The sequence below is a fragment of the Palaemon carinicauda genome, chromosome 21 (assembly GCF_036898095.1).
Source record: "Palaemon carinicauda isolate YSFRI2023 chromosome 21, ASM3689809v2, whole genome shotgun sequence".
In the NCBI taxonomy this organism is placed as follows: domain Eukaryota; kingdom Metazoa; phylum Arthropoda; class Malacostraca; order Decapoda; family Palaemonidae; genus Palaemon; species Palaemon carinicauda.
In genome coordinates this window covers 80,981,654-80,995,856 of record NC_090745.1, presented here as the reverse complement: position 1 = coordinate 80,995,856, position 14,203 = coordinate 80,981,654, and the positions used below count along the sequence as shown (strand labels likewise).

At 34.9% G+C, this 14,203-nt stretch overlaps 1 protein-coding gene across 1 annotated transcript; it reads left to right on the top strand.

Moving 5' to 3' along the window:
• Positions 1–2,123: 2,123 nt before the first annotated feature.
• LOC137614687 (invertebrate-type lysozyme 2-like) lies at positions 2,124–4,755 on the top strand. The gene is made up of 3 exons (XM_068344370.1): positions 2,124–2,430; positions 2,588–2,658; positions 4,093–4,755. Exons 1-3 carry the CDS (start codon positions 2,235–2,237, stop codon positions 4,252–4,254), a joined length of 429 nt encoding a protein of 142 aa, XP_068200471.1. The 5' UTR covers positions 2,124–2,234; the 3' UTR covers positions 4,255–4,755.
• The last annotated feature ends 9,448 nt before the right edge of the window (positions 4,756–14,203 follow it).

Sequence of the window (14,203 nt, the reverse complement as noted above, 5' to 3'; positions counted from 1 at the left end):
CGTACCCCCTTCTTTCCCCACTTTTCTCCTCCCCCCACTTCCTTTCTGCCTCTTCCCTACACCTTTTCTACTTCCTTCCCTACCTTTCTCTTCTTCTTCCCTCTCCCCACTTCCTTCCCTACTTCTTCCCTCTTCTTACATTCTTCCCTACATATCCCCTTTCTCACTTCCTCCCCTATTTTTCCCGCCTTCCTTTCCAACTTTTCACACCTTCCAACTTCTTTCCCTATTTCTCCCCTCTTCCCATTTCCTTCCCTACTTCTTGCCTCTCCCCACTTCCTTCCGTACCTCTTCTCTACTTCTTCCCTCCCCCTAATTATTTCCCTACTTCTCTACTTCCTTTCCTACCTTTTCTCTTCTTCTCTTTCCCCACTTCCTTCCCTACTTCTCCCTTCTTCTTAAATTCTTTCCTACATATCCCTTTCCCACTTCCTCCCCTATTTTCCCTCCCAATATTCTTCCCAACATTTCACACCTCCCAACTTCTTTCCCTACTTTTCTCCTCTCCCCACTTCCTTCCCTACGTCTCTCCTCTTCTTACATTCTTCCCTACATATCCCTTTCCCACTTCCTTTCCAAATTTTCACAACTCCCTACTTCTTTCCCTATTTTTTTCTTCTCCTCACTTCCTTCCCTACTTCTTGCCTCTCCCCACTTCTTTCTGTACCTCCTCTCTACTTCTTCCCTCTCCCCACTTCCTTCCCTATTTCTCCCCTCTTCTTACATTCATCCCTACATATCCCTTTCCCACTTCCTCCCTTATTTTTCCCTCCCAATATCCTTCCTAATTTTTCACACCTCCCTACTTCTTTCCCTACTTTTTTCCTCTATCTACTTCTTGCGTCTCCTCACTTCCTTCCCTACCACTTCTCTACTTCTTCCCTCTTCCTACTTCCTTCCATACCTCTCTTTTACTTATTTCATCTCCCCACTTCCTTCCCTATTTCTCCCCTCTTCTTACATTCATCCTTACATATCCCCTTTCCCACCTCCTCCCCTATTTTTCCCTCACAATATCCTTTCCAATTTTCCACACCTCCCTATTTCTTTCCTTACTTTTTTCTTCTCCCCACTTCCTTCCCCACTTCTTCCCTACCTGTTCTCTATTTCCTTCCCTACCTTTTCTCCACTTCTTATGTCTTCCCACTTCCTTTCCTACCTCTTCTCTACTTCTCCCCTCTTCCTACAATCATCCCTATATATCCCTTTCCCACTTCCTTCCCTATTTTTCCCTCCAAATATTCTTCCCAACTTCTCACACCTTCCTTTTCTTTCCCTACTTTTCTCCTCTTCCCACTTCCTTCCTTGCTTCTTCCCTACCTATTCTCTAGTTCCTTCTCTACCTTTTTTCTTTTTCTTCCCTCTCCCACCTCCGTCCCTACTTCTCCCCTCTTCCTACGTTCATCCCTACACATCCCCTTCCCCATTTCCTTCCCTAAGTTTTCTGTTCTCTCACCACATTCCCTACTTTCCCTTTACTCACTTCTTTACTTATTGTCTCCTTTTTTTAACTTCTTTCACTGCTTTTCCTCTCTTCTCACTTTTCCCTACGTTTTCGTCTTTTCATTTCTTTCTCTATATTTTCTGTTCTCTTACTTCTTTCTCTATTTTATCCTCTTCTCGCTTCTTTCTCCACTTTTCTCCTCTCTCACTTCTTTCCCTTCTCTTCCCCTCTTCTCTCTTTTTTCCCTTCTTTTCTTCTCTTCTCAGTTTTTCCCCTTTTCCCCTCCTCTCGCTTTTTTCCTCCTTTTCGCCTCTTCTCCCTTCTTTCCCTCCTTTTCTCCTCTTCTCATTTCTTTCCATACGTTTCCCTCTTCTCACTTCTTTTCCTACTTTTCCTCTCATCAAACTTCTTTCTGATGTTTCCTCTCCTAACATTTTTCCCCACTTTCCCCCCTCTCTCACTACTTTCCCTACTGTTCCCCTCTTCGCACTTATTTCCCTAGTGTTCTCGTCTTCTCACTTTGTTCCTAATTTCCCTTCTTTTCACTTCCTTCTCTGCTTTTCTCCCCTTCCCTTTGCCTTCTTTACTTTTCCACTTCTAACTTCCTTTCCTTACATCTATTTTTCCAGACTCACTGCTTTTATTTCATTATGAAATAGCGCGTGTTCCACCAGTTGTAACTCTGATTCGAAGAGCCTACCTGATCCCAACACTAGGGAATACGGTCTAATTCCCATAGATAGAAATAAGTCTAGGTACTGCACTACAAATTGATTTGATTCGAGATAATATGAGTGTAGCAGAAATCGATACCAAATGTTTGTGCTGCATTTGTGAAGCCTCGTCAAGCTGCAATGCAAATGTTGCTTGCAGAAAGTCTTACTTTGGTGGCTATAGATGTGGCCCTCTAAGCATTTTGTGGCACTACTGGGCTGATGCTGGAGCCCCAAAGCTGGAAGGTGATGAACATCTACCAAGTGAGATAGGTATGTCAAATCTGTTTCATTATATATTTCTAGCCTGAAGGATGTGTGGCCATTGAATTGTCTCTATTGAGAATAAGCTCTTCAGAGCTTGAAAGAATGAATCTGAGTTCATTGTGTATTTGTGTTATTGTTGAGAAATCTTCTCGTTCTCTTGCAGCTTTCGAGAATTGTGTGGAAGAGATTTACTGTGCTGTTCAGACAGTGAGGAATTACATCACTAAATTCAAGGTAAGCATCCTTCAATTCCCTAAACAGATTACGATGTGATTCCACATAGAAGATCTGATCTTAAAGAGTGTCACTTTTTACGGAAGTTTGATCAATATCAATCTTATAATTCCAATTTAGTGATCTGTATATCTTCAAGAAAGTGATGGTTCTTTCAAATCAGATGTAGAAAGGAAGAGAAAGCCAAAACAATAATAATTAGTGTTATCATTGAATATTGAAACAAGTAGGAGAACCGAATCAAATCTTTTTCCAATTATGGAAACTTTTAGTATATAGTTCTCTATAGGTTTTGATTCGTACTGCCACTGGTTGGTCATAATTTCAATCTATGTAACGGAATTATAATCGTAACATCTCATAGTCGCGAAAGTCATAATTTGATTGTATGTCATAAAACGAAAAAGGTATGTATCTAAAACATTAACACAAAATCTTTAGAATATCCATCTCTTCATGTAACGTATTTAAGAGCAAAGCATTTGTGAAATATGTGTTTTTCATAAAATTATGAAGGGGGGGGGGGGGGGTGCCTTTGCCAGTTCTCAACTCGGCCTTGTACCCTCCAATCTAAAACAAAATAAGTTATGATGATGTTATATTGGACTAAACTGACTTGTGCAAGCAAGACTCCAGGAATTCACCCTTGGATAATTTATGCCTTATTAGCATACCTAAGACATGAACCATAGTAATTGCTAATATTTTGTCTCGGTTCTTCTCGTCCTTGAAGGTGTCTGTCGCAGATTCAGTTTTTACCTTGCATGACTTTGATACACTACATTATTTTGATTTTTTATCCAAATTTCTTTATGGCATGACCGTTTCATGTACACCATTACAATTATTGGAACCGAATGCATGGCAGCATCATAGCTTGGTATTAGTGATCACCAGCGTAAATTCTAGATTACACTTGGTTAATATTACATTAGCTTTACTTTGTTTGAATGTCATCTTGGATATCATACTTTAGGTTAAAAGAAGACGCCTTAACACCTTGATTTGGAGATACTGTCAAACTTCATTGCAATGACTGTAGAAGTAAGTTTTCAAGATCGATGTAATGGGTTTATAACCGACCTGTCCTTGCTCTAGTTGTGGTCTTTCCTTCTTGCCGGGTACTTAAGAGGAAATTTTATTCTATGTAATTTTAAAAGAAAGCTTAAGAGAGTTTTTGTTGTGCGTACCTACTTTGAAATGGTAGGCTACCTCACTATCACATGATACACAATTGTCTTCTCTCCAGTAACACACTTCAATTGGTTTAGTTTCTACATCTGAATATTAAATGCACGAGTTTATGTAAATTTCCATTTATAGCTTTAAATTATGAAAGCAAATTGTATAGTTTTACCAGAAAAAAATAGTTAAATCGTAAAAAAAACTTTTTGTTCCATCGGTAGATTATAGAATCTTTTATTTTTGTTACAGAATGGAACAACAGCCGATTGCAATTCTGATGGGAAAGTCGACTGTGAAGACTATGTTCAAATGCATATTCTAGGTGGTTATAACTGTTCTCAGTCAAAGGTTGACACAGATCCAAGATTCTCGAAATTTTTTAATTGCCTTAAATCAAATAAAGCCTCTTAATAAACTTTCTTATCTTAGTCTTCTTGTTTGGAACTCGAATTATTTTGTTTGTCAACAAAACTTAATGCACTTGACAATATGATCCAGGTGAAGATTCTCACGTGATTCTACTCGTTACCAAATACCAAGTCTTTTTTGCTACTTAAGTGTCTTGTACTTTAGTTGACTGAGGTATCAATTTCCTCTTCTAATACTGATACAGCGGTGGATCACGGGAATTTTGCTATAAGAAATACCAAATTCTAATGTAAAGTCTTACCACTGCAGGAATGGTATTGTAAAGATATGAGTTTATCTGTCTCTACTGTTCTAAAATGAAAGGTCTGACCTAGGTTTGTGACTATCTTTTTGTAGAATATTAATTCATTTTATGAAAAGTCTCATTATCGGCCCAAATTTTACACTGCTTACTCAACTGCGATGATGCTTACCATTACTTATTTTATCACCTATCATTGTGTTAGTAACCAAGAAATAATGGCTAGCTGTCGATAGCCATATAGCTGGGGTTGGAATAAAGGTTTAATTTCCCGAACATTGTCAAACAATATTTCCTTAGAATATAAAAATCACCCATTGCTTTAAAAAGGCTTAAATTCAGTCAGGTTGCATTGTGAACAAGTGAAAATTCATGCAGACTTTTACTCAGTTTTTAAAAAAAGAACTTTTTGCTTGGGGACACTAGATTTCACCCAAGATAACCATTGACTTTTAAAAAGAATCTGGTTTGAATTGTTAATGTGTAACTGTAAACCTTCTTTAACAATATATAAAAGGGATTTTGAGCATCTAAAGCTTGACACAAAGCCTTCGTCAAGTTCAATTTAATCTTGGAATAAGCAATTAGTAAAAATAGAGCATAATTACTTTATTACTAGCAGTTATTCTACAGAAAATACAACTTTCTCCTTTATTTCTATGAATCTCATCTGAGGTTTATATTACTTTATTCTCAAAGCTGGTTAAATGTCGGTATCTACCCTAAAACCTATAACTTTCCCAATTTCATACACTGTAATAGTCTTCTTCCTCTATGGGGTTATTGAGTTTTAGGGGGCAATTTAAGGCAATAAAAGCACTTAAGTACTCCAAACAGTAACGGTTATTTAAAGTTTTTATTGATATTATGGGGCATTTAGCTTCAGATTAATAAGGGCTGTCTTTTTCTTTCTTTGCTATAGATTCCTGTTTTAATTCTTCAATGGATTCACTGCTGGATGATAATGATCTGCATTTCTTTGTTTCATGTGTTGAGAGCAGTGTGTTGGATAACTAGTCCCGCTTATGGAAAAATATGTTCAGTCTATGGTGGGCCAAGTTGATTTAAAGGATTCAAAACCTAAATGAAAAGTGACTTTTAGTTAAGGGAAAATCTATAAGATTAGTGAGGGTCATGGTGATGTTTGGAATGGCAGTGGTACTGTGGGTTACCACCTAGCATAAACTTGATTTTTCACTTGTTTTGTTAATATTGGAGCTATTTCCTCCTCAGCTGAAATGAGCCTTGAATCGCCTTTGGCTAGTGCAGCCTCAAAGGAAACTGCTATTAGTAAACAAAAATTTAATCCGGATTCATTAAGTCTGGATGCTTCAACAGAGCAAAACCTAGAGGGTGAGACACATGGTATGAAAGAAATCGAAGTATCACTATTTCAGTCCTTCCAAAAGCTTATTACAGAAATGTTTCTGTTTAGATTAACTGGTAAGTTCTGATGACTTATTTTATAATGTCGTCTAATGTTATTAAGACTGAATATAATCTGAAGTTTTCTAATATTTTTAACTACAAAATGCATAAATTAATGTCTTGGGTGGGAGGTTAGTCTACTAATACTTCTTTCTGTCTGTTGTTAAAACCCTAATATAATGTTTTTAAGCATTAAATAGATATTCTGCTCACATCACGTAAAGGTTCAATCATTCTTCTACATAATGTAGCAAATAGAATCTCATATGTTATAGTCTGGATGTCCTAAAGTACAACAGTCTAATTTCTACGTGAGACCACTACTTTTCACAACAGCCAAAAGTGATGTGCCTCATAGCGTTGCCAGAACCCCAAAGCCTTGACAGGGCTAAATATAGTTTTTTCGAGTTGTTTGACTGTAAAGATGTTGTTTATGAGTAAATATCATGGAGAGTTTAGTTGAAATTCTCTCTTTTGTAGATTCTATAGTATGATTTTTTACTCGTATTGGAGAAAAGTTTGTGGGCCACCAAGATTTTAACCTTGTATTAAATTACTTGACCTGTTTAGATGGAACAATTTCAGAGGGCACTCTGAAAGCCGCTACTATATTTTTTTAATTTTATTGTTAAGCATAGGGAACAACTGTGTTCATCAATGGTTGAGATGGTTTGTGACACACAGAAGCAATCTTTTGATTGCTTTTCCTCTTTTGGGTGCCATTTTGGATCAAGATAGGTTTGATGGTATAGTGCAATAGGTTCCAAAAAAATCGAAGTGATGTTTTGAAGTTGATCTTTTGAAAGCCTGTTTTCACCTCACTTTTATGCCCCTCTTCTTTCTTAATACTATTTTGTTTTACTTCTGAGATAGAATTTTCAGAACAGTGATAGGCCTTCCAAATTTTGGACTTAGACTCATTGCTCTTATATTAAATTTGAATATGAAAAATTAGTGAATATTGTAGTTTACAGTCCCCCCAAAACTAAGGAGTTTGACATAATAGAAAAAATAGGTGATATATGTAGAAACCATAAAGACTGGAATATACTCCTATCTGGAGATTTTAACTTTCCTTTCGTGGATTGGGAAGAATGGATAGAAGAAAGTGGTTGTATATATACATGTAAAAAAGAGAGTAATAGTAGCGCAGAAGATAAGAGGCAATTTGAAAAGCTTCAAGATATGCTATTAGAACATAATATGTAACGAATAAACCACATTCCAACAAGAAAGGACAATGTCCTAGATTTAGTATTTGTGAATGAAGTGAATTATGTTAAAGAAATAATAGTGTATAACATGGGAATTTCAGACCACAATATCATAGAATTAATAGTCCATTCCAAAGCAAGTGAATGCAGAAATAAACAAAGCACAAAACGATTGGAAGGATATGGAAAATATAATTTTCATAGTAAGAATATAAAATGGTCAGAAATAAATGAAGAATTGAACAAAGATTGGAAAATGTATTAGTAAGTGATAATATACAGGTAAATACGGATATACTGTACAAAATACTGGAGAAAATTGTTGAAAAATATGTACCGAAAAAAAAAAATAAACATCAGACATGCATACCAAGAGACAGAAGGATCTTATTTCAGAAAATTAGAAAGTGGAAGAAAAATCTTGCAAAAAAAAAAGAATGTATGGAAAATGATGGAAATAAAAAGAAAGATAGAAAATGCAGAACAGAAGATTATACAATTGAAAGAAAATGAAAAAAAGGGACTTGGAAGAATGGACACTTCAAAATATCAAGAAAAACCCCAAAGTACTTTACTCCTATGCAAAAAAGATGAATAAAGGGAGATTAGAAATAGGCCCTCTAAGAATTGAAGGACGGTTAATGAATAAAAAAAAAAGGAAATATGCAACATATTAGCAGAAAAATATAAGAATGAATTCACGCCAAGAATTGCGAATGAGAATAAGGAAACAGAAATGAGAGAAGAAAATATTGAACATCTAACGGATATAGATATTAATGAAGCAGATATTGTGCAGGCTATAAGCAAAATTAAAAATGGATCGGCGGCCGGGCCAGATGGAGTTCCAGCGATTTTGTTAAAAAAACTGCACACACTATCGCGAAGCCACTTGCAATACTGCTAAGACAAAGTGTAGATATGAGCGAGATATATGTTAAACATAAATCAGCATATATAATCCCTATTTTCAAAAGTGGATCAAGACTAGAGGCAACCAATTATAGACCTGTTAGTCTAACATCACATATGAAAGGGTAATAAAAAAGAAAATAATGGATCATTTGGTTAAAAATAATTTGTTTGATATAGGTCAAGACGGTTTTGTGCCCAGAAAAAGTACACAAACCCAACTGATAGCACACTATGGTATATGCATACAGGGGACCTAATAACGAGACAATAAAAAACAAGGAAGCAATTAAAGACCTTGGTGTAATGTTAAACAGGAATATGTTATGCAACGACCAAATAGCGACACGGTTGGCTAAATGTAAAGCAAAAATGGAAATGCTATTCAGACACTTTAAAACAAGAAAAGCTGAACACATGATTATGCTGTACAAAACTTATGTACGTAGTACACTCGAGTACTGCAATGCAATATGGTACCCACACTACCAAACGGATATTGCCCAAGTAGAGAGTGTACAGATTAGAGATTTTCATTTACTTCTCTATCATCATTGGAACAGGACTTTTGATATGGACACGGTTTGCATAACTGTGATTCAGAAGTAGGTAGAACTGGTGATATAGTGAGATGACTCTCTTTTATACCCAGGGTGTGTTGTTGGAAGTAAAGGTTCCAGATGTGTGTCTTTCCATCGATGCTTCCTTGGATTACTGGGTTACAACCATGGATTACCTTTATTTCTCGGAAAGGTGGTTGGAGAAGGAATCAACCCTAAACATACATTGGCTGACACTTGTAGTTGTATTCAAGGACCTTAAGCCTCTGGTGGTGAGAAGTGCGTAGAAGATTTTACAGGCAACATAACATCCCTGACTTACTTTCGGAAGCAGGGGGCTTAAGGGGATAAGACTCATACCACAGATTATTACAAGGAAATTGAACATACTAGCAAATCAGTTAAGCCAGAAACAACATATATTGTACTATTTAATGAGTGGTCTCTAAGTCCTTTAGTGTCTCTAGAGGTTTTGAGTTGAGTTGGTGTGGGAAACGAATTGTAGACATTTTCAATCTCTCACAAGATAGTTCAAGATTTTTGTTCTCCAGTTCCAGATCTCCCTAACATGAGATGGTGATGCCCTATTACAGGATGGGTTGAATCTGGACCTGTATGTTTTTTTTCTGTTTTCAGTGATTCAAGTGGTGTTAAGCAATTTTAGGGTATCTTTAAGCTGTGGGATGAGTCTGGTGCTCTAATGGCCGTGGAGATAGTGATTTATCAGTATGAGACCTGTGACGTTAGAGTGCCTAAAGAGATTACTATCTTTGCAGTACTAATCATTTCAGACAACCAATTTCGACATCAGTTCACCCCCTCCCACGTTACATCTAACCTCAAGGAGACTGTCCATCCTGTTCCCTTGCAAAGTGATATTTCTGGATCCTTTAGATTGTCTACTTCAGATTCCAAAAGGCATTTAGCAATAATTTGCATGAAAAAAAACAATGGAATATGTATTTTGATTGGTACATGTCTAGGAATGTTTCAGTAACAAGGATTAGTTTGGATTATATTATCTTTTCATTTTTTATGAAACGAAAATGTCTATCTTTTGCTGTTAAGGTTTATAGTTCCATGATAAATACCATCCTCAGACATCTTCGTTCAGATTTATTTGTTTTGGGTATTATCGCTGATGTGCTCAGATCCATTGCAATTGAGATTTGTTTACTGTAACGTAGATGTAGTGTTACATTAATTATGAAAGTCCCCATTTCCAAACTTTTGTAGATATATTCTTAAAGATCTTACAGCCAAAACCTTTTTTTCTAATAGTTTTGGCTTCTGCTAAATAGAATAGGGAGTTAAGCTGCTTTCCAATAATGAGAGTTTTAGTGTTGAGAAAATGGTTCTGTCTCTTGTCCCTACCTTTCCAGCCAAGAATGATTTCGAGGAATAGGATCTTCCTCAATATTTGGAGAAGAAGAATGGTGGCACATCAGAAAAAAAGGATTCTGTGTCCTATTAGAATAGTTGTTTTTATTCAAACTAGATTGATAACATTAGGGAAAAGGTTCCTAAAATGTCGTGTGGAGTCCTATTAGAATAGTTGTTTTATTTAAACTAGATTGATAACATTAGGGAAAAGGTTCCTAAATTGTCTTGTGGAGTCCTATTAGAATAGTTGTTTTATTTAAACTAGATTGATAACATTAGGGAAAAGGTTCCTAAATTGTCTTGTGGAGTCCTATTAGAATAGTTGTTTTATTTAAACTAGATTGATAACATTAGGGAAAAGGTTCCTAAATTGTCTTGTCGAGTCCTATTAGAATAGTTGTTTTATTTAAGCTAGATTGATAACATTAGGGAAAAGGGTCCTAAATTGTTTTGTGGAGTTAGGATTTCAAGGCACCTTCTCTCCAAGAATGCAGTGTCTTGTCTTATGAAGGGTTTAGTGACCAAAGCTCACAAAGAATTGGATTCAGGTCTTATTAAGAACTTGGAGGTTTTGGTTAATGATATCATAAGTGCAGTTACTTCCCTTATATCTGTAGGAATATTTCTTTGGATGAGTATTGGCAGCACTTTAGTGGTGTACCAAATCTATTTCCACAAAGTTCTATTTAAAAGAAACCAGGATTTCCTATAGAAATTACTGAGCATGGGGTGCACTGGAAGCTTCGGGTGATGTGGTATAAGTATGTGTAATAATTAAACGCCTAAATTTGCATTAAGCATTGATATTAATTTTCTTAATAAGCTACTGGTTGTAGGATACTGTGGTAGTTGTTTCTAATATCATATATTGAAGGCATTTATTTGAGAGTAATTTATCGTCATCAAATTCCTTTTAAGTTGGTCTTGATTTTTAGTCTCTAGTTGGTATTTAGGATTAAATTTTCCCAATGTGGATTCATGAGTTATTGCAAGACTTGCTAGTTTACAGTTTGTGTATCAGAGGAGAGTCTTCGCTAATTGTTGTAATTATTTAGATGGATAATAGATTGGCTATTTATCCTAGTGCTGTCAGAAGGCTGTTGGAATATGTTTCAACTCCGAGGTTTAAATAACCATTACCTTTTGGAGTACCCAGATGCTCTTATTGTCAGACACCGCCATAAAACTCAGCACTTCACTAAAGGGGAAAGACTATTACAGTAATAAAGAATAGGAAATTTTTAGACTTCAGAATAGATATCGAAATTTAACCAGCTTTGAGAAGGGAGGAGTATGTACCTAAGATGAGTATAGAAATAATTAATTCTATTATTAAAAATCTTATAAATCTTTACTTTAAATTAAGCATAGTATTCGTTCACAAAAACTGTGGCTGAGATTTAATAAGTAACTGCAATATTCAATGCTGTTAAAAACACTGTTCCAATGACTTTTCCAAGTGAGGCCAGCCAGCTTGAGCTTGTTGCTCGCAATCCGCAAGCTGAATAAAGAAAGGCCCGTGTGTTACTTTTTGAGTGCTTAAGATTTTATTCAGAATTTCTTATAGATAGTATGTTAACTCTTAACAAGTTTGCAAATCTAAACAAAGCTTTCTTGACATTTAAAGCTCTCATGTGTTTCTTTTGGAATGCTTGAAATTTCCTCTCAAATCTTCACCGAGTTCTTAGTTGGATTTACATTAACAAAAAGAGATAAAAAAATTTATTGGTTCTGGACTGAGTAAAATTGGAGGTGAGTTTTCAATGAGTGGTAGGTTAATTTATGCTAATGGAATTCTTTAAAATTTTACCAGAAAGTTCCTCTACCTTTAAAATTGCTAACAAAATTCTCCCCAGTTTCATGGATATTTGCTCAAAAAATGCAGATACAGGGTATTCATTGTGCTATTTTTTTTTCAGTATTCAAGACTTCCTTTAGAATAGTTGTTATTTTTCTGATTATTGTCTGTGTTGTGCAATGCTTAGCTGATAAAAATACAAAGGATTAAGATTTTAGGTGGATTTGTTCTTGAATTTCTAAAATGCTTTTAGCCAGAGCATTTAGCAATATATTTTGTATAATAAATTATGTAATATATATCTGTGATTTTTTATGCTTAAGTTGACAACAGTGCAATAATGCTACTATACTCTCATCTGGTGTATTTTTTTTTTCCCAATCGAAAGTTGTCTCACTGGTTTGCTTGAAAAAGATTTTCAAAGGTATGTAACAATTTCTACACTTTACATTTTTTCCCAAAAAATGTAGAAGATGTTTTTATTAACAGATGTGTCCTTAATAAAGTGGGTTAAAAGATATCAAATATATCATCTGCTACTTCGGAGTTTCATGAAATACATGTAGCATTTGACAAAAGGATATATATCACAGTGGTTTTTCATTCGTTTGGCTGATTAATCATTTAATACATATACATATACATATACATATACATATACATATACATATACATATATGTACAGTATGTCTGTCTGTATGTATGTATATATATATATATATATATATATATATATATATATATATATACATATATATATATATATATATATATATATATATATATATATATATATATATACATATATATATATAATATATATATATATATATATATATATATATATATATATATATATATATACATATATATAATATATATATATATACATATATATATATATATATATATATATATATATATATATATATATATATATATATATATATATATATATGTATATATATATATATATATATATATATATATATATATATATATATATATATATATATATATAAATCATCTCCTACGCCTATTGACGCAAAGGGCCTCTTGAGCTTTTAAATCAATACTTCTCCTCTCATCTCCCACTTCACGCTTCATAGTTCTCATCCATGTAGGCCTTGGTCTTCCAACTCTTCTAGTGCCTTGTCGAGCTCAGTTAAAAGTTTGGTGAACTAATCTCTCTTGGAGAGTGGGAAAAGCATGCCCAAACCATCTTTATCTACTCCTCACCATGATCTCATCCACACTTGGCACTTGAGTAATCTCTATTATAGTTTCATTTCTAATCCTGTCCTGCCATTTACAGTAATTCCCAATATTCTTCTGAGAGCTTTGTTCTCAAATCTGCAAAATCAGTTGGAGATTGTTTCATTGTCATACCACGACTCATATCCGTACAGTAACACAGATCTCACTAAACTGATATATAGTCTTATTGTTATATGGAATTTCAGGCGATTTGATTTCCAAATTTTACTTAACTTAGTCATTATCTGGTTTGCTTTTTTCAATCCCTCACTGGACTCTAATTCTAATGACCCTGTATTGGAGATCATACTTCTTGAATACATAAAGGATTCTACCTCATTAATCCTTTCTCCTTTCAATGATATTTCATCTTCCATTGCATATCCCGTTCTCATCATTTCTGTCTTTCTTCTATTTATCTTAAGCCAAACCTCGTGTGACATTTCATGCATTCTGGTAAGCAAGCATTGCAAATCCTGTGGTATTCTGCTAATAAGGATAGCATCCTCACCATACTCCAAGTCAGCTAATTTCCTATTACCAATCCAGTCCAATCCCTCTCCGCCATCTCCAACTGTTCTACGCAGTACAAAATCCACGAGGAGGATAAACAACATATGCAACAACACATTCCCTCGGAGTACTCTACTTTTCACTAGAAATTCATTTGATAGGACTCCACTAACATTAACTTTCCATTTGCTATGCTTTGGAACAGACTTAATCAAATTTACATAATTAAGGAGAACTCCATAATAACGCAGGACTCTCCACAAAATTAGCTGGTGCGCACTATCAAAGGCTTTTTCAGTCTATATTCAACAAATTGCTGTACAATATGTCTCAAAATAAAAAAAAAAATTTCAGTGCAGCTTCTATCTTTTCTGAATCCTGCTTGTTCATCTATCATCAATCTTTCTCTGTAGTCTCTATAGAATAAGCATGCTATATATTTTCATGCCAACTGACGTAAGTGTGATGCCTCTGTAATTATTGCAATCGGTCAGGTGTCCTTTTTTTGCCATTTTGCCATTTTCACCAACAGTCCTAACTCCCATCCATCAGGTTTTGCCTCTTTATACCCCATTCTACAAAATAATCTTGTAAGTATTCTGGGAGTCACTTCATTTTCAGCCAG

Excerpts from the sequence above, each read along its gene's own strand:
- LOC137614687 (XM_068344370.1), top strand. The coding sequence starts at position 2,235 with ATGAGTGTAGCAGAAATCGATACCAAATGTTTGTGCTGCATTTGTGAA. Across the intron at positions 2,431-2,587 it reads ACATCTACCAAGTGAGATAG|CTTTCGAGAATTGTGTGGAA; the intron begins GTATGTCAAATC and ends GTTCTCTTGCAG. Across the intron at positions 2,659-4,092 it reads ATTACATCACTAAATTCAAG|AATGGAACAACAGCCGATTG; the intron begins GTAAGCATCCTT and ends TTTTTGTTACAG.